At 38.6% G+C, this 22,663-nt stretch overlaps 3 protein-coding genes across 6 annotated transcripts; 2 read left to right on the top strand and 1 right to left on the bottom strand.

Annotated features, from left to right (window-relative positions):
- Window positions 1–3,451: 3,451 nt before the first annotated feature.
- zgc:110339 (SDR family oxidoreductase) lies at window positions 3,452–7,279 on the top strand. The gene is made up of 6 exons (XM_010898184.5): window positions 3,452–3,823; window positions 3,921–3,972; window positions 5,659–5,846; window positions 6,355–6,510; window positions 6,671–6,781; window positions 6,917–7,279. Exons 1-6 carry the CDS (start codon window positions 3,467–3,469, stop codon window positions 7,028–7,030), a joined length of 978 nt encoding a protein of 325 aa, XP_010896486.4. The 5' UTR covers window positions 3,452–3,466; the 3' UTR covers window positions 7,031–7,279.
- Window positions 7,273–15,166, bottom strand: galn (galanin/GMAP prepropeptide). Of its 3 annotated transcripts, none has more exons than XM_020056641.2 (7): window positions 15,093–15,166; window positions 11,184–11,264; window positions 10,950–11,004; window positions 10,096–10,167; window positions 8,894–8,980; window positions 8,673–8,744; window positions 7,273–7,506 (listed from the first exon to the last, which is right to left on the bottom strand). In XM_020056641.2, the coding sequence occupies exons 2-7, from the start codon at window positions 11,262–11,264 to the stop codon at window positions 7,445–7,447; spliced, it is 429 nt and encodes a 142-aa protein (XP_019912200.1). In that variant the 5' UTR covers window positions 15,093–15,166; the 3' UTR covers window positions 7,273–7,444. The 3 variants fall into 3 exon arrangements, with proteins under 3 accessions (XP_019912200.1, XP_010896483.1, XP_010896484.1); XM_010898181.3 differs by lacking the exon at window positions 15,093–15,166 and adding an exon at window positions 11,354–11,480; XM_010898182.3 differs by lacking the exons at window positions 10,096–10,167; window positions 15,093–15,166 and adding an exon at window positions 11,354–11,480.
- A 2,816-nt stretch (window positions 15,167–17,982) lies between these two features.
- LOC109614687 (sodium/hydrogen exchanger 10-like) lies at window positions 17,983–22,519 on the top strand. 2 transcript variants are annotated; one of them, XM_020040384.2, is made up of 9 exons: window positions 17,983–18,060; window positions 18,135–18,275; window positions 18,473–18,587; window positions 18,949–19,030; window positions 19,140–19,321; window positions 19,435–19,575; window positions 20,027–20,124; window positions 21,621–21,740; window positions 22,481–22,519. In XM_020040384.2, exons 1-9 carry the CDS (start codon window positions 18,002–18,004, stop codon window positions 22,500–22,502), a joined length of 960 nt encoding a protein of 319 aa, XP_019895943.1. In that variant the 5' UTR covers window positions 17,983–18,001; the 3' UTR covers window positions 22,503–22,519. The 2 variants fall into 2 exon arrangements, with proteins under 2 accessions (XP_019895943.1, XP_019895942.1); XM_020040383.2 differs by having other exon boundaries at window positions 18,416–18,587.
- Window positions 22,520–22,663: the final 144 nt, after the last annotated feature.

Genomic DNA, 22,663 nt, shown 5'->3' with positions numbered 1-22,663 from the left:
ATAATTAGTTACTTTAATCAATTATCAAGAACAATGTATGAGTTAAAACATGCAGATATTCGGCTCTTACTCACTTGGCAAACAGCTGACCCAAAACATTGATTTGAGTGGGGCCACCTTGATCTAGTTCATATCTGAATCTCAAATCACATACTACATTGGGTGGCTTGCCTCCCTAAGTCAAACACTCCCCTCCCCACTCTAACTCTCTGACAAACCACCAAATGACGTAAAATTTTATTTACACACATTCAATAGGATGGCCTTAGCCTAAGTAATCCTCTTTTTTATAGAAAAAATTAGAATACTTTTTATAGCAATCCTGTTTTTTGTGGTGATCATGTTTGGGACTAAACATCCCCTCTCCTTTGGGGCAAAATGCCCTGGGGGTATTTTACCCCTGAGAATATATTGATGAAATTATAATAAGAAATTTGCTGAAATATAACAGAAGTTCAAGATATTGTTGTCATTTTTAGTTTAATAGCTAGTTTACAGAAAATATAACACCTAATTTAATAGGCCTATCAATTGGCACTGAAATTGAATGAATTGCTCAATATTATTGATTTCATGTTTTTAACTTAATACTTTCACACAATAAACAAAACATATTTCAAAATATCCATCAAAAGTTATTTGAAATTGTAATAAATGATACACATAGCTTTTTGCCTTTGGATATTGGAATGTGCAATATCACAGTTAAAATTGGTTTTGTTAACTCACATATACTGCTATCAAGTTTTAATTATTTTCAATGGTTTATATTACATTGATAGAATGATTTTGACACCTAAATATGGAATACATTTTAATTGGGGGTAAAAAAAAAAAATACCCCATAGGGAGGGCCATTTTGCCCAGAATGTGGGGTAAAACGCCCAATTTACATAGTTTGGCATTTGATTAAGTTGCAATAAAATTGAATCATTTTGGCCAAACGTTTTTTCTGAATGTATTTGTCTGACTACAGTAAATACACTCACCTAAAGGATTATTAGGAACACCTGTTCAATTTCTCATTAATGCAATTATCTAATCAACCAATCACATGGCAGTTGCTTCAATGCATTTAGGGGTGTGGTCCTGGTCAAGACAATCTCCTGAACTCCAAACTGAATGTCAGAATAGGAAAGAAAGGTGATTTAAGCAATTTTGAGCATGGCATGGTTTTTGGTGCCAGACGGGCCGGTCTGAGTATTTCACAATCTGCTCAGTTACTGAGATTTTCACGCACAACCATTTCTAGGGTTTACAAAGAATGGTGTGAAAAGGGAAAAACATCCTGCGGCAGTCCTGTGGGTGAAAATGCCTTGTTGATGCTAGAGGTCAGAGGAGAATGGGCTGACTGATTCAAGCTGATAGAAGAGCAACTTTGACTGAAATAACCACTCGTTACAACTGAGGTATGCAGCAAAGCATTTGTGAAGCCACAACACGCACAACCTTGAGGCGGATGGGCTACAACAGCAGAAGACCCCACCGGGTACCACTCATCTCCACTACAAATAGGAAAAAGAGGCTACAATTTGCACTAGCTCACCAAAATTGGACAGTTGAAGACTGGAAGAATGTTGCCTGGTCTGATGAGTCTCGATTTCTGTTGAGACATTCAGATGGTAGAGTCAGAATTTGGCGTAAACAGAATGAGAACATGGATCCATCATGCCTTGTTACCACTGTGCAGGCTGCTGGTGGTGGTGTAATGGTGTGGGGGATGTTTTCTTGGCACACTTTAGGCCCCTTAGTGCCAACTGGGCATCGTTTAAATGCCACGGCCTACCTGAGCATTGTTTCTGACCATGTCCATCCCTTTATGACCACCATGTACCCATCCTCTGATGGCTACTTCCAGCAGGATAATGCACCATGTCACAAAGCTCGAATCATTTCAAATTGGTTTCTTGAACATGACAATTAGTTCACTGTACTGAAATGGCCCCCACAGTCACCAGATATCAACCCAATAGAGCATCTTTGGGATGTGGTGGAACGGAAGCTTCGTACATTGCTTTTTGAGTCAGAAAATACAGATTTCCCTTAAGTGGGACGTTTTCCCCCAAGTTACCTTACTATACGATTACTACAAGTACGTACTTCGCGGGTGATGATGAAGTAGGATACATATTGTTTAGTATATAGTAAGCTAGTATGCCAGTATTGGGGCCGATTGGAACTACTACTTCGTCATAAAATTGCGTCTCAACTTTAGATCATTTTGTCGTACATTACCCGATATAACCCTAAATAGCATGCATGGATGCATACTTCGAAAATCCACCAGAAATAGTAGACCATCCGGAAACTTTCGGCATTATATTTTCCGCATACTATGGTTTGGGGACATAGGGCCTACTAATCTTCTGGCATACTACACAAGTAGCCTATGCAATTTGAGATTCAGCCAGTGGCTATCGGTGGCTATTGGGATTTAATAAACGCTTCAAGTTTGGGACACACAAGTGACTTGAATTATGCAATTCATGGTTAATTTTTATTAATAAAACAATCATGACACTTGAACTAACAAATACCAATGTCCCAAATGTCTTGAGATTTTCTTGCAAACTGTCACCAGTTTCACTGAACAGGAAATACAGGAATAACTGTTTGGCATACAAACATGCTTGAATGTTTGTGAATTTAATTCAGGTTTTCAGTCTAATTTAAAGTATTAAGACAGGCACACAACAGCCTTATGGGATTCAACTTCGTTCATGCCATGCTCGTTCAATGAGGCAGTCTAACTAACAGTCTAATTAACCTCAACACGTACAAATATTATCTGTTCTTGCACCACAAAGGTGGAACCCTTGCCTACTTCCAGTTTTCTTAAGATTTCTAAAACATTTCCTTTTAAAAGTGTATTTACAATATTCTGGCCATATACTGTTCCACAAATCCCACCCTGACACTCAGGTAAACTGTGGGACAGGTGGGCTATTGGGTTTGACTGACTTGAGATGGGAATTGTTTTGATTATTTTTTGGTTTATTTTCTGTAATTGTATGAATGACAATAATTAGGCTATATTTAAAACTGCCAGTCTACTCACACAACGAATGCGTGACTGTATTTATGTTAATGTTTTTTCTTGATTTGAATGTGTATGCGTATATATATGATGTGACCAGTAAAATCAAATAAAAGAGATTTTACACAGATGTCTGTTGGTTTTCACTCCTCCTTTGTTAAAAACTAAATAAACTGAAGCATGTGTAGAATTTCCTAGCCGGAACAAAATTAAATACCTTCACGCAAATTTAAATAAATGTTTTGAAAAGCGTAGTAAAATAGCTGTTGTGGCAAAAAGGGTCCTCGTAACTTCCGTGACACGTAATGTGTATGATTTGTGCACCATGTCATCATTACAACTCACTGTCAGACTCGAAATGTCATGGCTAACTGGAGTTATGATATGATTCTAATAATTGATATGCACATGTTACACATCCACCCTAAAATGCTATCAAAAAATATACATATTTTGTTGATTTCAAAATTCCCAGACTTTTTCGGTGTACCGACATTAAATCAAGGGGACCTCGGCTTAGGCCTATTGGTCCAGTTGAGACGTTATGAAACTAAAACCACGCCTTCAAATCGAATCGCTACAAAAGTTCTGACTGGACAAACAGCCTTCATAATCATCAAACAAATTTACACACATCGCTTAAACATGTATTTCAAAAAATGTCAGTCTGTACTAATCACTGGGGCGAGCAGGGGCCTGGGTTTGCAAATGGTGAAAGACCTCTTGAAAAGCACTGAGGGACCGACAACTATAATAGCAACTGCTCGCAATCCAGACACAGCACATGTAGGACATGTTTTACTTCTTTTTAGATTTCCCAGCAATGTGGTATTATTGTAAACCTAGACCTTTTTTTTTTTATAAACGTTGTTCTTCATTCCAGGATCTTCAAAATATTGCCAAATCTTACAAAGGTGTCCATATTGTACAACTTGGTAAGTAACCTACATAACATCTTGCACTATTGTTTTGCGTAAGTTGTACAAAGGGTTGCTACACTGTGTCGCTGATGCATTGGCTCTGTAGTTTGGGGAGTCGTTATACAATTCTTGTTTGTATCACGTTTGAATATTACCTGGATAATACATTTCGTACTGTTAAGTATAATACGATTAAAATATATCGGTGTATGAATCCATGTCTTCATAATATTGTATCCCAAAATCTCGCATTACTTTTAGGTTTTTGCAGTTTCACACATTGTGGGCGTGACTGCTAGCCTAACCCTATAGTTCGTCTAATGAAATACCTTCTAAATTAAATGTTTACCTGGAATTACGCTTTTTATTTTTACCTTGTAAAGTAGAGATTTGTTGTTCAAATGAATTTCATGCCTTGAATTTTGTAAGTGGAATATTAATTCATCAAGTGTCCCTTGTAGATGGGTTTGTTCTGGAAGTTACCTTCAAACTTTAGTCAGCAACACAATTGTAGGGCTCACCAGCAAGTTGATCGGAGCAAAGGGCTTGTTTTGAGATTCACAGAAACGCTATGTTTCGAGAGTATGAAAACCAGTGTACTGACTGGCAGTCACTGCAATTTACAAGTTGGAATATACTGACAGTCTAGTGGGCTGTGTAAAATTGTCTTAGTTAACACTGGCTAGGGTGGATATCAGACAGGGCTGCTTTGTCTTGTATTGACTCCTCGTGGTAGATGTAGTGCCTGGTGCTCATTGACAGTTGTTAGATGTGGAATTAAAGAAGTTTTTGCCATCTGGTATGAATTATGTGCCATCATAAGTTTTAGGATAGCCTTCAGCTATTTAATCTAGTCAACTGGGTTTGTACTCCACTATATTGGCTGATCCTCCCGATGACCCAATTTTATTATTCCCAAACCGGCTCCTCAGGAGGAATCAGCCAAGTTTAAATCATCAACTCTGTGCACTGATTTAACTATGCACAGTTTGTATGAAAAGGCTAAGCCACAGAAGTAGACTTATTACTTATGCAGACATGCCTTACAACAGTGTGAATAAAAAGCAGAACTGCTTGGAAAAATGTGCTTTGGAGGCCATGCCTGATCTTAATCCCTCCTGCACCTGCTTTGGCCTTGTTGGTTCAATTGCTCCAATAATTTTTTTAACAGACTGAAACTAGGAGGGGCCTACCTGAATGAGTCCAATATAAACTCAGATGAAATGTGAACCCTTTCAGTCAGTTCAGTGTAATGTTAAAAAGCTTAGGGCTGTCTTAACACCCTTTATCTGAGCCAGGCATAGATAGGAATGTGCAACACTATACCTTTCTTGTTAATCCAGCAGATGGCGAAAGAGGCATTGTATTGGTTTTGGTCGTGGGATACTGTCTCAAGGCTTCTAAAGAATGTTTGTTTTGATACAGCTCTGGAAAAAATTAAGAGACCACTGCACCTTTTTCTTTCCTTTCCAAAAAAGTCGAAAAGGGAGGTTTTGAGTGAGGAACAGAATGGTTAGAATTAAGAGACCGCTGCAAATTGAACGCTTATGTTCCTCACACAAAACCGTCCTTTCTTACTTTTTTGGAAAGGAAAGAAAAAGGTGCAGTGGTCAAAAAATGTTCCGGAGTTGTCTATTGTTATGGTAATGTCTTTAATGTCTTATGCGATTTAATAGTCATGTCTAATATCTATCTTCTCAGATGTTATCAGCCAGTCAAGTATAGACTCAGCATTTCAAGAGGTGACATCAGTACTTGGAGGTGATGGGTTGCACTGCCTTATAAACAATGCAGCTATCAATTCATGCACTGATCTGAAGACAGTGAATCCTGGTGATATGCTGAAGTCTTTTGAGAGTAATACTGTGGCCCCTCTCTTTGTCACCAAGGTAAGGGATATTTTGAAAATGCTCCAAAATGCAGCTGTTGGAAAACAGTCCTCAAATTGTACTGCAGATGTGAGCTATTTCATGTGACAGATAATCAGTCAGTAATTTAGAAAGAGGGATAATTTAAAGATGCAACCACTTAATGGCTAATTACTTGGATTGTGTACTTGTTTGCCAGAAAATGAAAGAATGTTTGAACTAATGGAACAAGGCAAAATAATGCTGCTTCATGTCACGTGAGAAAATAATTCCATAATCTCTGTAGGTGGATTGTAGCTTGGCTATTTTGAATCATAAAATAAGATTAATTACTTTTATTGTTTAATAACTTCAAAATTCAGATTTTTAAGAAGAGTAAGTGGACATTTAGTTATGAACAGATACTGGCCATTCTTGCTTATAATTTAAATGGTGTACATCCTCTTTAGCGTAGAAATGTGTGGCGCAACAGTCTAAATCAAACCGTTTTCTAATGATTTATTTTATATTTCTTGGGTTTTTTTTGTAGACATTCTTGCCTTTGCTCCAGGCTGCTGCTGCCCGAAGCACTGGAATGGGGATCCATAGGGCAGCTGTGATCAACATCTCTTCATCACTGGGCTCTATTGAGGCCAACTGGGGAACTGGAGCAGCCTTTAAAAGCTATTCCTACAGGATCTCAAAGGTGACCGGCGACGGCAGTGCTGTTTCAACAAATCCCACATTACACTCCATCTCTGGTTATATTGTTTGACCGCATGTTTGAGCATGACCACAATGAATCTGACTGTGGATGTGTACATGCGTTACATGTCCTGTCCAACTCATTCTGTTTACATTTTCAGGCTGCCTTGAACATGGCAACAAGGTGCCTGGCCGTTGACCTGGAATCTGAAGGAATTCTGTGCGTGGCGGTTCACCCTGGCTGGGTGCGCACTGACATGGGTGGTCCTAATGTGAGTATTCCATGCCCTTGTTTTTTTTTCTTTTTTTTACGATTGGATCATTTAGAAAACGTTACTACGCATCTCAGTGCGTTAATGTTTAATACGCCGCATTTGATGTTGCTTTTGTTGTCTTTTCTGGATTAGGCGGATTTGAGTCCAGAGGAGAGCATATCATCAGTGCTGTCGGTTATCGCTAATTTGACTGAAAAGGATCATGGAGGATTTTTTGACTACTCCGGAAACAAGCTGGCTTGGTGAATGTCAATGTGGAAGATGTTACTAATGACATGGATTACATTGGTTTTGTCTATCACTCACCAGTTCTAAAATCCTGAGCAGAGTTTTCAGGATCCTGTGAATTACACCATCCTGCTACTGGAAATAATCTAGTTGGTCTGGGCGGCTTGGGTTACTGATACACTTTGTGGTTGATTATACACTTTCTGTGGTTATCTTATTGTTTGCATTATATATTATGTATAATAATAATAAACAAGGTGTTGCCATTCAAAAGTTTTATTACATTTCTTTCAAATTATAATAAGAACGTGACTGTATAGCAGATTGTTGGGAAGGATGACACCAGTATCCAGTAACATCGGAAATGTGTAGACATGGTAGTTTGCAGGTGGGTAAAGAGTTGAGAGGAAACCAGTAAATAATGACATTGAACTAGGGCTGACCCATCTCTTCTGATGTGAGAGAAGAAGGCAGGGTATCCAGAGCTCCGATTTCTGCAAGGTAAATATAAAAGATATATCAGTAAGCATGTTTTATATTATTTCAACTGATCAGGTTATGCTACTACTAGGTTGTTACAGTCAGTTATGTTGTTAAACTTAATCTAAATTGAGACTGAACACTGTAACCCCACAAGATTTTCTGTTGTTCATTAATTAAAGCTAGATTTTTGTGTGGCAGGCTCATAAGTTACTGATGTTTATCGCCAACAAAAGACCCCATAAAAAGAGAGGCTATATAACTTCCACAAAGTAGAGGCACAGGAGTTTTACTTACCCAATGTACTGAAGGCAGAAATATAATGATGTTAGTTGACTCAATGGTGAGGATTGATTTAGTGTTTCAAAGCCTAAAATGCTCTGAATGGGGGTATTTGACCAGGGTTAGTGCTTGTCTCTAACCTAAACCTTACCTTGAATGAATTTATTTTTTAAATTTACAATTGTAATTCAGAGTTGGGATGTTAGTGCTGCCCTCTATTGACTCAAATCACATGCATTTCTTTTTAGAGCAGATCTGCCTCCAGTATATTTTTAAGTAAAGGGGCTGAAATAGACAATCAGTCTAATATGAAATCTGTAATTGAAGATAATTTGTGTGGGAACAAAAACATTTTGAAAAATAAGTTAAATAATACATCTGGCATTTTGTAGCTCTAACCATTAGGTCCTCATGTTTAATCTTCAGATTGGACTTCAGAGAACACCTGTTGACAAACTAATGTGTTTGTAGGTAGCTCTGGCTATGGAAGTCACAGATAAAAACCACAAAGACAAGCATATTCCCCAGGCTGTTTGCCTGCAGTTTAATCTTACATCTGTCCCAAATGGTTGGATAATTCATTTTAATAACTTCTGTTATGGAACTTTTTACTCTGATAAAACACTACAAATTGTGTTATTCAATGCTATTAAATCAAAAGGCAGAAAAGAGACCTACAAAGTTTCTACTATTACAGAGCACTGAATGTGTTGACGTCACACCATCTCACCCACCAGATTGTCTACTCGAAGGTTTAGTTAATTTATTAGAATTCAAATGGAATCTGTAATGAACACTGACACTATTGTATTTGTCTATCCCAAAAAAGATCATGTACATACAGAAGCAGCTGAAGTTATTGCTGTAATTTATTCTAAACAATAACAGGCAAACTCACCTTTAAGTTTCAGGTATGATAAGAAGTCAATGACTGTGTGTATTACATCCTCATCTGCTATTCTCAAGGCACCTGCAACATTAGAGATCTTCATGAAATGAAGAAGACTGCACTGAGTAAAGCAGACATCCTGCACAGTGCATCGTTGTTTCTAAATGTAGGTCTGTTAGCTGTGCTGCAAAGCCCCAGGTTTCCAAAGGCTGTTGTTTAAAGCTTCTCACCTGATTTGAAGTCATCGTCCAGGGACATATCTCTCTTTCCAGCAAGGCCTTGTTTGTCACTGAACGTCCGGTGACCGTCAATGCCATCTGATTAACAAAACAAAATCATAGTTTGCACAGCCGTCGTTCACTCGTTCCCTGAATGAAATCCACTTCATTGCAAACTACGTATCAACACCGTTACCCTGCCTAAAGCTGACATGACAGCGTAAGGAACCCATGTGATTCATGAGGGTGCATGTTTGCTTTTATCTTTCAAGAGTCTCAAAAGCAACCTGCAGGGCTTGAGTCATGGAATTGCTTAAAAACACTCACCAATGGACTAGGTAAGAAAAAGGCAGACACCAATGGACTAGGTAAGAAAAAGGCAGACACTAATGGACTAGGTAAGAAAAAGGCAGACACCAATGGACTAGGTAAGAAAAAGGCAGACACCAATGGATTAGGTAAGGAAAAGGCAGACACTAATGGATTAGGTAAGGAAAAGGCAGACACCAATGGATTAGGTAAGGAGAAGGCAGACACCAATGAATTAGGTAAGGAAAAGGCAGACACCAATGGATTAGGTAAGGAGAAGGCAGACACCAATGGATTAGGTAAGGAGAAGGCAGACACCAATGGATTAGGTAAGGAAAAGGCAGACACACATTTGTGAATGGAAACTCAACCAAAAAACTATCAAATAATGAATGGTACATTTACATGCTAAAAAACAAAAGACAGAGAAAAACAGTAATTAAGGTAAATTAAAGGTTGGTGAGTTATTTCAGTCATTGTCTTTCTGAGAGAGCACATTGGTTATGGTTTTAATTCATAGCCAATGAGGCAAGGACCATACCACAAAGGGGTTGCAGCTATTGTAATATAGTAACATATCTTTACATTAACTTGAATTGGTTTGAGTCAAGACAGCTATGAAAAATCATGTACTCTAAGTCTACTGAATTGTAAATCCTTGAATTTTAACGTATGTCCTTTGTCATCACAACAACTTTGTTCTGACAGTGCCTCTCAGTTCATAAAATAATAGCAATGATCCTGTATGATGGTTTAATAATTCACAAACAGGTAAAAAAGCAAACCAGTTAATATATTTGCCATAGCAGTTCTAGAAATGTTTAGTCTGCAAATTATAAAGAGAGAGCAATGCATCACTGAGCAATTCCTCTGCTGACTTCAATGTCCTGCAGGAGCCATCTTACATTGACTTAGCAGTTCTTCTCTCCCCCTTACGCTGGGATTATCCTTTATCTGTATTAGGTGATCAATACGACCTGAAACACAGGGATGATGGCATTTTACCTAAACTTACAACACGGAACCCTGTCTTTGATGTAGTGCACCCAAAGTATTGATAGGTTTCAAATAAGGAGTGTACAGATACTGGCTAACTGTTTTTGACATTCAGCTGAGAGACCTGATAAAATAATGTTATTTCAGTAAATCTTAATTAATGTGGAATTTGTATATTTTACTGAACAAGGCATTTATGTTTGAGAAAGCTTTATCAAGTTATTGAATATACTCTCTTTATTCTGTGTTGACAAGATTCCACAAACCTTAAGAATATCAATTAAACTTGGGAATAAATATTTATCCGTGGAAATATGCTTATTTCCCTATTTTTTTTTAAATGGATATACAGAGCTTGACTTGGGCAGGAGCTCACTGGAGCCTAGTACAGGCATCTTACATGTTGTACTGATTGAGCTCCTGTTACCTAAATAGAAAATTTGCTCAAACAGATTTGAGAGCATCTGCATCTATATATAAACACTACTGGCAATCAAATTGAGTATCTGTGCTAATTTCTGGGCCAAACTGAATATACTGAATATAACAAAAACCCAATAATTACACAAAACAAGTTTGTTTGAATACATCATGCCACATCACACAGCCAGGTGAAATGTGAAAAGTATAACTGGGGGAACACATGAGAAGAGCGTAATGAAGAGAGTACAGGTGTGCTGGCTTAGGTTAAATCTACTTACGATAGTGACATTTTGAGTTGTGTGAGAGGCTATAACCTACATGCGTATGAGAAGTCACTTACGGGGACCCAAAAGGTAGCCAGCACTGTTTAGTGTCCATCCTCGCTTCTCTTTAGCCTGTGATTACACACACAAACACTAAGATATTTCATTTTCTGAATCTTATCTCAATCGTTTGTCAGGTGAAACCTAAAGAAATTCACATAATTGTTTGGTATAGCCTACAGAGTTGTTACTGTAAAAAACTGAGAAAGTCAGTGCAGGACAACATTTTGTTAAGTAGAATGCTGACCTACCGCAATCACTAGTCCAATGGTTTCTGACAGCATTGCACAGAAAAGAAGTGACATGCATACAACTCCAATAGACCTCTGCATCTGATGGAAGAAATTGTCAGATGTAATAAAAAAAGAAATATTAAAAGTCGCAAAACAAACATGAACAATTACATTTAAAATCTGCTTACCTTTTATTCAGAAATACCGTGGAAAATATAAATTAGAATGTAAAAGTTGAATAGTCTTTTTTTTCAAAATAGGTAGGTCTGCGTTTATAGAATAAGCAAAAATACTTTCTGGAGAGATCTTCACTGTTTCTGTAGTGCTTCTCGTTTGGTATAGTTTGATTTTTGTAGCCTTTTATAATCCCCAAGAGAAGAAAAAAGCGAACTGCTCCTCAAGTTCAGACGTCACCACAACCTTCCCCCTCCAGCACTGATCATGTCACGACAAAATGACAATAATATTATCTGGGGTTTTTTTGCAACCTTATGAGACCGATTTAGTCGATAGTTCTGAAAGACTGATCTAATTTCTTACTAATCTCATGTGATGTAATTGCTAACATCAATGCTGTATATATTTTACAGCCTGCCAGATAAGTTAAAATGTCAAATACAAAAAACAAACAGTTTTAAACAGTAATCAGATAAATGTAAGAAACAAGAGGATAGAAAATGTCCACATGAGTATATGGGTGGGTCCTTTTAAATGATTCCTGGATGTAAAGGTGATATCTATTTTGCATAATACATTGGATATTTCTTTAATTCTTTCTGTAGAAACAATTGCCCTAAAATCTTGTCGAAGAAAAGGTTTTCCGAAATGGAAATTGAAAGAATGAGAACCTGAATTATGTGAAAATGGCAAAGAATAGAAAAGCCACTCTAAGGAAGCTAGTGAATATTTTTCCATTCCAATAAGCACACATGTTAGCAAGAACCAAAAGATAGCAAAATGGAATACTGTCAACACAAAGGCACAACATTTGGGCCCTTGTGTTGTGCTTCTCAAACTTGGTAAGATCCTGCAAAAGGCACTGGCAAATCTCGATTGCTCTTCTGTCTCTTAGTCACTGGTCAGTGTGGGGATATCCTCCACTCTAGCAAACATTACATTAAGCTACAGTGGGGAGAACAAGTATTTGATACACTGCCGATTTTGGAGGTTTTCCTACTTACAAAGCATGTAGATGGCTGTCATTTTTATCATAGGTACACTTCAACTGTGAGAGACGGAATCTAAAACAAAACTCCAGAAAATCACATTGTATGATTTTTAAATAATGAATTTGCATTTTATTGCATGACATAAGTATTTGATCACCAACCAACCAGTAAGAATTCCAGCTCTCACAGACCTGTTAGTTTTTCTTTAAGAAGCCCTCCTGTTCTCCACTCATTACCTGTATTTACTGCACCTGTTTGAACTTGTTACCTGTATAAAAGACACCTGTCCACACACTCAATCAAACAGACTCCAACCTCTCCACAATGGCCAAGACCAGAGAGCTGTATAAGGACATCAGGGATACAATTGTAGACCTGCACAAGGCTGGGATGGGCTACAGGACAACAGGCAAGCAGTTTGGTGAGAAGGCAACACCTGTTGGTGCAATTATTAGAAAATGGAAGAAGTTCAAGATGACGGTCAATCTCCCTCGTTCTGGGGCTCCATCATGAAGAAGGTGAGGGATCAGCCCAGAACAACACGGAAGGACCTGGTCATTGACCTGAAGAGCGCTGGGACCACAGTCTTAAAGAAAACCATTAGTAACACGCTACGCCATCACAGATTAAAATCCTGCAGCACACGCAAGGTCCCCCTGCTCAAGCCAGCGCATGTCCAGGCCCGTCTGAAGTTTGCCAATGACCATCTGGATGATCCAGAGGAAGAATTGGAGAAGGTAATGTGGTCTGATAAGACAAAAATTTAGCTTTTTGGTCTAAACTCCACTCGCCGTGTTTGGAGGAAGAAGAAGGATGAGTACAACCCCAAGAACACCATCCCAACCGTGAAGCATGGAGGTGGAAACATCATTCTTTGGGGATGCTTTTCTGCAAAGGGGACAGGACGACTGCACCGTATTGAGGGGAGGAGGGATGAGGCCATGTATCGCGAGATCTTGGCCAACAACCTCATTCCCTCAGTAAGAGCATTGAAGATGGGTCGTGGCTGGGTCTTCCAGCATGACAATGCACACAGCCAGGACAACTAAGGAGTGGCTCCATAAGAAGCATCTCAAGTTCCTGGAGTGGCCTAGCCAGTCTCCAGACCTGAACCCAATAGAAAATCTTTGGAGGGAGCTGAAAGTCCGTATTGCCCAGCGACAGCCCCGAAACCTGAAGGATCTGGAGAAGGTCTGTATGGAGGAGTGGGCCGAAATCCCTGCTGCAGTGTGTGCAAACCTGGTCAAGAACCAAAGGAAACGGATGATCTCTGTAATTGCAAACAAAGGTTTCTGTACCAAATATTAAGTTCTGCTTTTCTGATGTATCAAATACTTACTAATTACTAATTAACTACTTAAAAATCATACAAAGTGATTTTCTGGATTTTTGTTTTAGATTCCTTCACTCACAGTTGAAAAAAATTACAAACCTGCATTATCAGCAGTGTATCAAATACTTGTTCTCCCCACTGTATGTGCTGATCATTCAATCACATTTATTTTATAAAGCCCTTTTTACATCAATAGTTTTCACAGCATGCTTGTATGGATCCCCTGCCGAAACTCACAAGGGGAAGCAGCAACAAGAAATTGATGCACAGTTGTTAGGAAAAACTTGAATATAGTTGAAAACTTGAGTCTTCATCTGGCTGTGCCAGTTGAGATTATAAGATTACATGACCTTTGGAGAGGGTCGGCTAGGAGTTGTCAGGCCAGATATTCCTAAGGCATGGTCCAAGGACTCAAGTCCAGGCCTGCTTCCATTCAATAATTTTCCCTTGTATTATCTTTAATTACAAAGGCTGATCTCAGAATGGTCTATGCTTTAAATGCTTGGTAGGGCTCTTGCATAGGCCATACCTGCACTGTCACTCTTGAGCTGGAGTGTGATTGTGACATTGGACAGGTACAATTTCTGATGGAGGTGATGGATTTTGTTGCACAACATTTAGAGGTCTCTTGTCTTTCACAATGCATTCCTTTAGGTGGCAATCCCACTGGCAACTCTGTATCAATTGTTTCAAGCTCTGGAAGTTTACTATTGTAACGTGCCAGTTATTAATTAACCTGTATCAATAGTTTAGAGACCCAGTATCCTTCACTTTTGCCCTTTTGATAGAATATCAAGGATTAAAAAACAACATGCCAACCTAGGGTAATTAAATCTGAATGCTGCATCTTCTGATAGGTCAGTAAAGAGCTTGAACGGAGAGAGGTCGTAGAAGCCTGATCTTAAAGCCATACCGTCATTTGGTAATACGTCAGCAGCTCAGGAATCAAAAAGCTCACCACGCAAAGAAGTTGACAGTTATCCTCACTGCTATCGGTTCTGTTTCTGAACACTGATGTTTTCTTTGCCCTTCATCTCACGCTTTAGGCAACTCCTAAGAGATTGTTCTCAAAATATTACGACCTGGCAGCAAAGTGAAAGAAAAGTACGGTACTACTGTACAATCCAGACGGATTTTTTTCCTATTTATGAACATGAGACACCTGGCTAACAACTAGCCAAGCCAAAACGTGTCAACCGGCCAGTCAATCTGCAAATCGGTTGCTTAATAACACTTACACCAATAAAACGATATCAGATAGAAAACAGTTGATTAAAAATATAATTTTAAAACAATTTAAAATACTTTATACTTGACATGCATGAAATAATGTGACATTCCTTACGATAAAGTAGGCTTTATCGTAGGGAATACTAAAATTATATTTCCCGTTTGTAACGGATTGCAAACTGTTGACGTGCTCACCTGAAACCCGGCGCACTGGCTGTCAATGTAGTTTTATCCAGTAGACCACATTGTCACGTGACCGTGAAGCTCGTTGTCCATTATAGTTCGGTTACGTTGTTATGGTTCTGGTTTCGTTTGCTAGCTAACGGTTCAAACAATCATCAGCAAGCTTGGACAAAAACGGTACTCCTTTCTGGATTTATGTTATCTTTCAGGAAAAGCAATTTTTTCTTTTTTTGAACGGTACCTTTTCGTGTTGCTGGCTAGTGTAGTAGCAGGTTAGGTAGCAAAGCTGGCCATCAAAATCCGTTGATCGATGAACATGGCGCGGTATGCAAGTTGGGTATCGATATCGATATTTTGTAATTTTATCAACAACTGTAAAATAATATAATGATCTGCAAAAAAACGTTTTTAGTCAAAAATTTTATTTTATCCTTAATATAACTACGAGGGGCCTTCAGGATGCTCATTTGGAATGCTGATTACAATTATGATAAAAATTAAGCGAGATTTTAAGTGGCCAATGCTGGTGTTTTGCCGTTGAAATCCGCTGAGCAGATGAACTAATTATTGATGATATCAGCTGAAATCATTAAAGTGGCCAGTCTTATAGTTACTGTAGGTCCAACAAGTTTGAAAAACCGCCCGAATCCTAGTGCCTGCAAACCTTAAATATGAAATAAAATTCCAAAAACATAATTAGGGAAATGTTTTAATAAAATCAGGGTAATTAAGCGTTAGTTTTACCAGGAATAATGACTGAAAGTCAGTGCTTTACTATTGCTTGTACCAAGGACCTGGGGAAGTTTCAGGTGACAAGAAAGGTGTCAATTTGAAAGCCAGACAAAACATGTTTTAGCTTGAAACATGTTGCAGTCTTTAACAAACCTGTAATGCTAGAAAAAGTTGCAGACATATTAAATAGATCCTAAACGCTAAAAGATCGTATTTTGTTTCTCCCTACCAGCCTGTCTGGAAATGGCTTTCCTCCACAAAGAATCCCATTCAGCAATCAGAAATACGACATCTGACAATGCTACCATCTACATGAACTGGGACTTTTTTGGTCAAGAGCATCAACCAGGAATCATACTCACCTTGTTTGGAGCGTGTCTCTTTGGAGGTAAAGTTCACTAGGTAGATTAGATTTTAAATTATATTTTCCAGACATAGGTTTTTATTCCTGAATTAAAGTATTTTCAGGATATAAAAAATATGCCCATCTCATCTCGTTTCCCTGGTTTAAATAAGTCCCTGGTTTAGATGTTTACAGTAAATGAAAAATAGGATTTGATGGGTCGTTAGGCTTGGAGTTAAGTAACTAATGATTTAGAGCACAGACAGAACTAAAGGCAGTCTGTCAATGTAAACCATATCTGTATGATACAATTATGTTATAACTACCCATTCAGTTGCCCTTGTGTTACTATGTAACCCAGTTCATCAGAAGTCCATGTCCTCAGCAACATAACAATATGTATTCCTGTTCTCTACAGCAGTTGTCAGAACAGTCCTACACAATCTGAAGGTGCCATATACTGTGCTATTAGCTCTTTGTGGGATGTTATTGGGATCACTCAGTTTCCAATACCCAGAGGTATGGAGAGAACCAATGAACAACATTAATATGTAATCACATCTGGTTTGGGGTATTGTTATGCTTGTTTTAATGGTGAGGACAGACAGAGGAGATAATTGTTTGCTAAATAAACTTAATTTTAAGTTGTCCTGCAGCAGTACATGTGCACCATAGGCGGTGGTTTGGAGCTCCCGAGTCCTTATGATCTAATATCTAGATGTGGAAATGTACTATTGAGTTGTGTTTTCAATAGGATTATCACAGTTCTGTGTTTGCTGATATGGATGATTGTTTTTCAGGTCAGTTATTACACAAAGGAGATCTCTAACATCAGCCCCAAACTGTTGATTCACATGTTTATGCCAGTTTTGATATTTAGTAGTGCCTTTGAGATCGAATCCCATATCTTTTGGAAATGTTTAATACAGGTGAGGTGTCCGCTGCACGTTTGTTACTCCCTAATGATGGTTAAAATAAATTGTAACAAGTAACAAAAAAACATTGACTAAAGAAATAAAAGAAACAAGCAAGTAACACTTTGTGTTATAACAGGTTTTGCTGTTGGCAATACCTGGATTTCTGTTCAGTTCTTTTATGATTGCCTTGCTAGTTGTGAAAGTGTACACTTACAACTGGGACTGGTATGTTGGCATGATGTTTGGAGCCATTGTAAGCAGCATTGACCCTTATATATCAACCACTTTGCTACGGAGCCTCGGTAAGAACACATATTTCTACAAAAGTAGAAAATCTATTGATATCATCTTCACTAAGGAGCTCACCTTGTTTTCCTACAGGATCAGCTAAAGCACTCATTCTCCTGATAGAGGGAGAGTCATTGTTCGGTGATGGCACCTCTTTAATTATATTTGAAGCATTCATAGACCTTGCAAGTGACCTTAAACATTTTGAAGGTACAGTGTAAAGTTGACTATATGTCAAATTACGGTTGTATGCAGTTTTGGGTACTGAGAAGAGAGATTGTATAATCACGTAAATGATTTGACTCCGCAGCAACACCTTTAGCGATCAAGCTGGTAATGAAAATCTTTGGGAGCCCTTTTTTGGGGTTCTGCATGTCTAAGATCATAACATTTTGGCTGTCATACATCTTTAACGATGTGCTGATTGAAATAACCATCAGTTTGGCAATGACATACATCACATTTTACTTAGGTACGTTTTTTGTCATTTAACTTTTAGAAATAACATAATTTGGCTTGTTTAATATCAAGCAATTAAAGGTTATCATATGTAAGAATTTGTTACTTTCTTATTTTAAGTTCAATTTTCATGTAATTCAGCTGAATCGCTATGCATGTCTGGGGTCATAGCTGTCCTCGTCATGGGGCTTCTCTTGGACACAATCAATTTCAGCCCTGAAATTGAAGGATTTCTTTTACGGTCAGTCAAAATAATTAAATCCACTTTTTATTATCATTTTAATTCTTTTTAAACAATGTTACATGTTTCCATAGGTTCTGGGAGATGCTGACATATTTGGCCAACACGTTGATTTTCTTCATTGTTGGTGTTGTGGTTGCCAGAGCATTCCAGCATGTGGGTGTCAAGGACATATTCAATATTATAGTGCTCTACTTTGCTATGTACATCATAAGGTGAGGAACAACATGAGTTTACATCAAGCAGTTAACCAGTTTTCTACGTCATTGTAATGCCATATAACAAGTGTTATTGCAGTCATTTGCAAGGTCATCTGTAAAGGTGTGACTTTGAGATGCTTATGTCTGTTTTACAGACTTGTAACTGTAATTGCACTGTCACCCCTTCTGGTACGTACTGGCTATGGCTTCAGCTGGCGGTGGGCAGCAGTGTTTATCTGGGGAGGTACCAAAGGGGCCTTTTGTCTAAGTCTTACACTCATGGCTTTTCAGTCTGATGATTTGGACGAAGTGCAAGTGAGAGAAAAGGTAGGGATTGTATCTGCTACTAACGGTTAGTTACTTTTCGACCCTTTAGCTGGATACCTTGACAATAGCAGTCTGACGCGATAGCCACCCCACCTGCGTCAATGTGACGTTCCACCTATAACAACCAAAAGCAATTTTCTTTCTCATGTATTCCAATTCAGAAGAAAGAATAAGCACATTGAGAATTGAACCTCTGCGTTTCTTGAACATAGACAATGCCGTTCAGCGCTGCACAACGCAGCTTTACTGATTTCAAAGAAAGCTTACCCTATGTGACCGGCTGGCTGTAGCTTAGCAAGGTCATTATTGCCTCGGTTAATAAAAATACAATCTTAACCGTTGAAGATGAACTCTGTTACAGATTTTGGTCCTTTCGTCTGGAATGGTGGTCCTGACACTTCTAATCAATGCAACATCAATGACCTTGTTCCTTCGCCTATTAGGTGAGGTATTGTGTTGGGTAGTATGTCCTATTTGACAGGTTGTTCATAATGAATGCGTGGCCAGTTCATAGAGGTGGTTGGTGACTGGCTGTGTCTCTGGTGTCCCCAGGCCTATGTGAAGTGTCTGCACCCAGACGCATGGCAATGTATAGTGCAGTGCAGCGGGTACGAGAGAGCTCTCAGAACACCTTCAGCTTGTTGAAGATTGACCACTTCTTAGCAGACGCCAACTGGGAATTGGCAGAGCAGACAGTCCTCATAGAGGACCCTTATAAAACCCCTGATGAGAAGGTATTCTGTGCCCAAGGACGGGTGTCTCCCATTGACGGGAAAAAGACCCTTTGTACATCATCATAAGCAATATTTTACTCCTGCTTTGTCTTTCATGGTGCCCTTTTTTCTAGGTTGGCATTGAAGAGTATTCCCCCACAGACAGGATGACCAAGTGCCCAGACTGTGACAAGAGCATTCCCAACACACCATCACCGCAGGAGCTAGAGGACATGTGGGAGGAGGCTCGCATGCGTATTCTGAAGGCCCAGAAGGTCTGGTTTACTTCACCGGGTCATACTGACGACAGTGTTCGTAATGCCTTCATAGCCCCTCTGACCTTACGGAAAGAGATATGCCTAGTCATATGTTCAGCGTGTTTAATGTAGAACACGTGGAATTAAATTATTCCTCACTTTGAGCATAAGGTCTTGCAGTCTTTTCAAACATGTTAACTCAATCCGTTCGATAGGATATTATGTTAGAAGTTGTTTTTGCTTCTCTAATAACTCCCTGCTCCTCTGCTTTTCCTCACTTAGTTTGAGCCTTGTCGATACAATGTCTTCAACAATTTAGTTAGGATGACCCATGAGGTTATGATGAAGCCCACATGGAAGGAACTATTGACTTTGGTGAATGTCATAGGTTTACCATTAAGTTGATGGATGAACCACTCAGAGCCCATTATGAATGCTGTGTTAACTTGGAGCTGGTGTGGTTTCCCAGACTAGCTACTGGAAGCAGTACAGCGCTGGAATGCTGAACAGAGAGGCAGCCAGGATTCTCATCAATTTGGCTGAGAACATGATGGACCACAAGGGAAAGTGAGTGCTACTCTCACTTCCATCTCGCAGAGGTTTGGGACCCCTTGGTTCATACCGAGTCAATAATAGGTGTATGTTCTTTGAGGGGCGCTGTGTTCTCCAATGCAGCAAAGCTGTCTCATTGCAGCCAGGTCCAATCCCGGTCGCATAACAATCACCGGCGCATCCAACAGAGTGCAGTGCAAAATTGGAGTGGACGAGTGGAAGTTGGACAGGGCTGTCTTGTCTCATCACATTCTCAAAATCTCAAAAGCACAACAGACAGGCGAGCGGTTTTATGTGGAAACTGAAGTATCTGTTTGACAATAAACATAGGGGAAGATGAGTTTTTAATATGAATAATATCCTGGCTTTTGCTAATCAATAAAATACATTTAATTTGAAAACAAACATGAAAGTAATGCAGGTTTTAATGGCATATGAGGAAGTATTTTATGTTACATTAAGTGCTATATTTTCCCCTGAACATTGCTATAGTTGGATTTTGGCTATGATTCTTCAAAACAATGTAGAACAAGCCTCATGAATAAACTCTAATAATAATAGGACTAGCCATACATAGTAATTACAAAATAATTTGGGAGTTGTGTCCAATTAAATAAATGCTGATGTATGTATTTTTAGCCACTGTGTAATAATTGATGAGTAATAATTGCTAATTGACTATACAAATACATAATGCATGATCTGATATGTTGCATGTATTATTCAATATAATATATTATTTGACAGATATCTTGAAGGGGAAATACAGTTTGAGATGGTGTCAACGTCATCACATTATTTTTAATACATTTTGGATTAGAAAGTCCATATAAGAATCTCCAGAGTTTTGCTTCTCATTACATTTACATACAAATGATACCAGGAAGTACCCCAGACCCACTAAGCGAGGGGACTGTCATTGGTTAAACCTGCATTTTAATATTTTTCTAGATAATGAGACACTTTCCCTAAAAGTATGATGTCATATTTTTTTCTTACATCGAGGTGATGATAAATTGGCACCGCTGACAATTAATCACAGATTGTCTTAAATTTCAGTCATGGGATTTGTTTATGTTTTAACCCCTGTAATCATATACAGTCATCTGATAAAATAATAAAAGAGTTTATACTGCTTATGTCTTTGAAAACTAAAAGACATTGGGTATGAACACATGGAGGCTATGACTGACAAGCATCTTCTATTGTTATAATCTCTGTGTTAGTATGGGGCATCCTCTGGAAAAACGGGGGCACCACTCCATAGAGATCTTATTATGTACTCAGATTAAGGAGCCCTTAAATACTTGGGTCACTATTCCCTGGATCACTTTACTACTTTCATGGCATAGTCCTAGAGGCCCATGACAGTGTTAAAATGCCAATTCAAGTAAAATAGCAACGTATGTATTGTTAGAATGTAGAAATGTGAGTTCATATGATTTTGAGAATGTTTAAGTGTAAGGGAAAAACACATTGGCGGAGTAATGCATGTTTCTGTCTTTTTCTAGGTTCATGAATGTTCAGGATGTCAAGAAATACTGGGAGTTGAAAGGTTTTTTTGTGTCTCTTCGGAATAAACTGGAGGACTGGCTGTACAACGTCAAAAGTGATAAACTCAAGCCGTCAGGGTAAGGAAGCCATGGCTGGCCTGCTGTCTGGCTGAATGTACCCCTTAAATTAAGCTACCATGTTACTCAGTGAAATACCAGTATGACTGCTCTAATGGCACATAATGTACACATGTGTTTTATTTCAGGAATGCGAAGCTCAAGTGGTGCTACCATGTTGTGTTTAGCCAGCCCTTTGAGTATATAATCTATATGTTAATTCTCCTCAACATCTTCCCTATCATCTTGGAGTTGATCCCAGTGATCAGTGTCAAATATAACCAGGAACTTGATATTATCAACTACATCTTCTTAATGGGCTACCTTGTGGAGGCTGTATTGAAGGCAGGACATTGGCTTACACAACTATACTACACATTTAAATAAACATAAATGAATATACTGCATGTTCACATTATGTCAAAGATTTTGTTTTAAGACCCTCTATCTGATGTTCTACAGGCTTTGGCCATGAGGAAGGCTTATCTCTTCAATCACTGGAATCAGTTTGACCTCTTCCTAATCATCTTGGCTTCTGTTGACATATTCTTGGATCATTACATAGAAAGCTCAAAACACAAAGTCAATATTTACATGATAAAAATTGTGAGGTTGTCTAAAATGATCCGCCTTACCAGGGCACTTCGTTTGGTGAAGGTAGATGCTGTGGTTTCACTCTAAAGGAATTTACCGCAAACTTGCAACGGTTCTTTTCTCCAGTGGTTTCCATTCTAATCTGTAATTTCATGTATGTGTTTCAGCTCCTCATTCCCAGGCTCATAGGAGCCGTAAACGGCCAGATACATAAGCAGCTCAGCTTTGGGTATGACATCGGGAAAGGCTATGTCACCGGAGAGGAGCACATAAGCAAAATCATTGACCATATCTCTGATGACAAATGCATATCTAAGGTGTTTTTACATTTGTACAGCAACAGCACATTG

Source organism: Esox lucius, chromosome 19, assembly GCF_011004845.1.
Source record: "Esox lucius isolate fEsoLuc1 chromosome 19, fEsoLuc1.pri, whole genome shotgun sequence".
Lineage (NCBI taxonomy): Eukaryota > Metazoa > Chordata > Actinopteri > Esociformes > Esocidae > Esox > Esox lucius.
The sequence above is the reverse complement of the archived record's forward strand: the minus strand, read 5'-3'. Positions and strand labels throughout refer to the sequence as shown.

Coding starts and splice junctions, on each gene's coding strand:
- galn (XM_020056641.2), bottom strand. CDS start 11,264: ATGCAGAGGTCTATTGGAGTTGTATGCATGTCACTTCTTTTCTGTGCA. Junction 8,745..8,893: donor GGACGATGACTTCAAATCAG/GTGAGAAGCTTT, acceptor CTAATGTTGCAG/GTGCCTTGAGAATAGCAGAT. Junction 7,507..8,672: donor ATCATACCTGAAACTTAAAG/GTGAGTTTGCCT, acceptor TTTACCTTGCAG/AAATCGGAGCTCTGGATACC.
- LOC109614687 (XM_020040383.2), top strand. CDS start 18,002: ATGGGGCTTCTCTTGGACACAATCAATTTCAGCCCTGAAATTGAAGGA. Junction 18,061..18,134: donor ATTGAAGGATTTCTTTTACG/GTCAGTCAAAAT, acceptor ATGTTTCCATAG/GTTCTGGGAGATGCTGACAT. Junction 20,125..21,620: donor ATGATGGACCACAAGGGAAA/GTGAGTGCTACT, acceptor GTCTTTTTCTAG/GTTCATGAATGTTCAGGATG.
- zgc:110339 (XM_010898184.5), top strand. CDS start 3,467: ATGCTATCAAAAAATATACATATTTTGTTGATTTCAAAATTCCCAGAC. Junction 3,824..3,920: donor GCAATCCAGACACAGCACAT/GTAGGACATGTT, acceptor TCTTCATTCCAG/GATCTTCAAAATATTGCCAA. Junction 3,973..5,658: donor TGTCCATATTGTACAACTTG/GTAAGTAACCTA, acceptor CTATCTTCTCAG/ATGTTATCAGCCAGTCAAGT.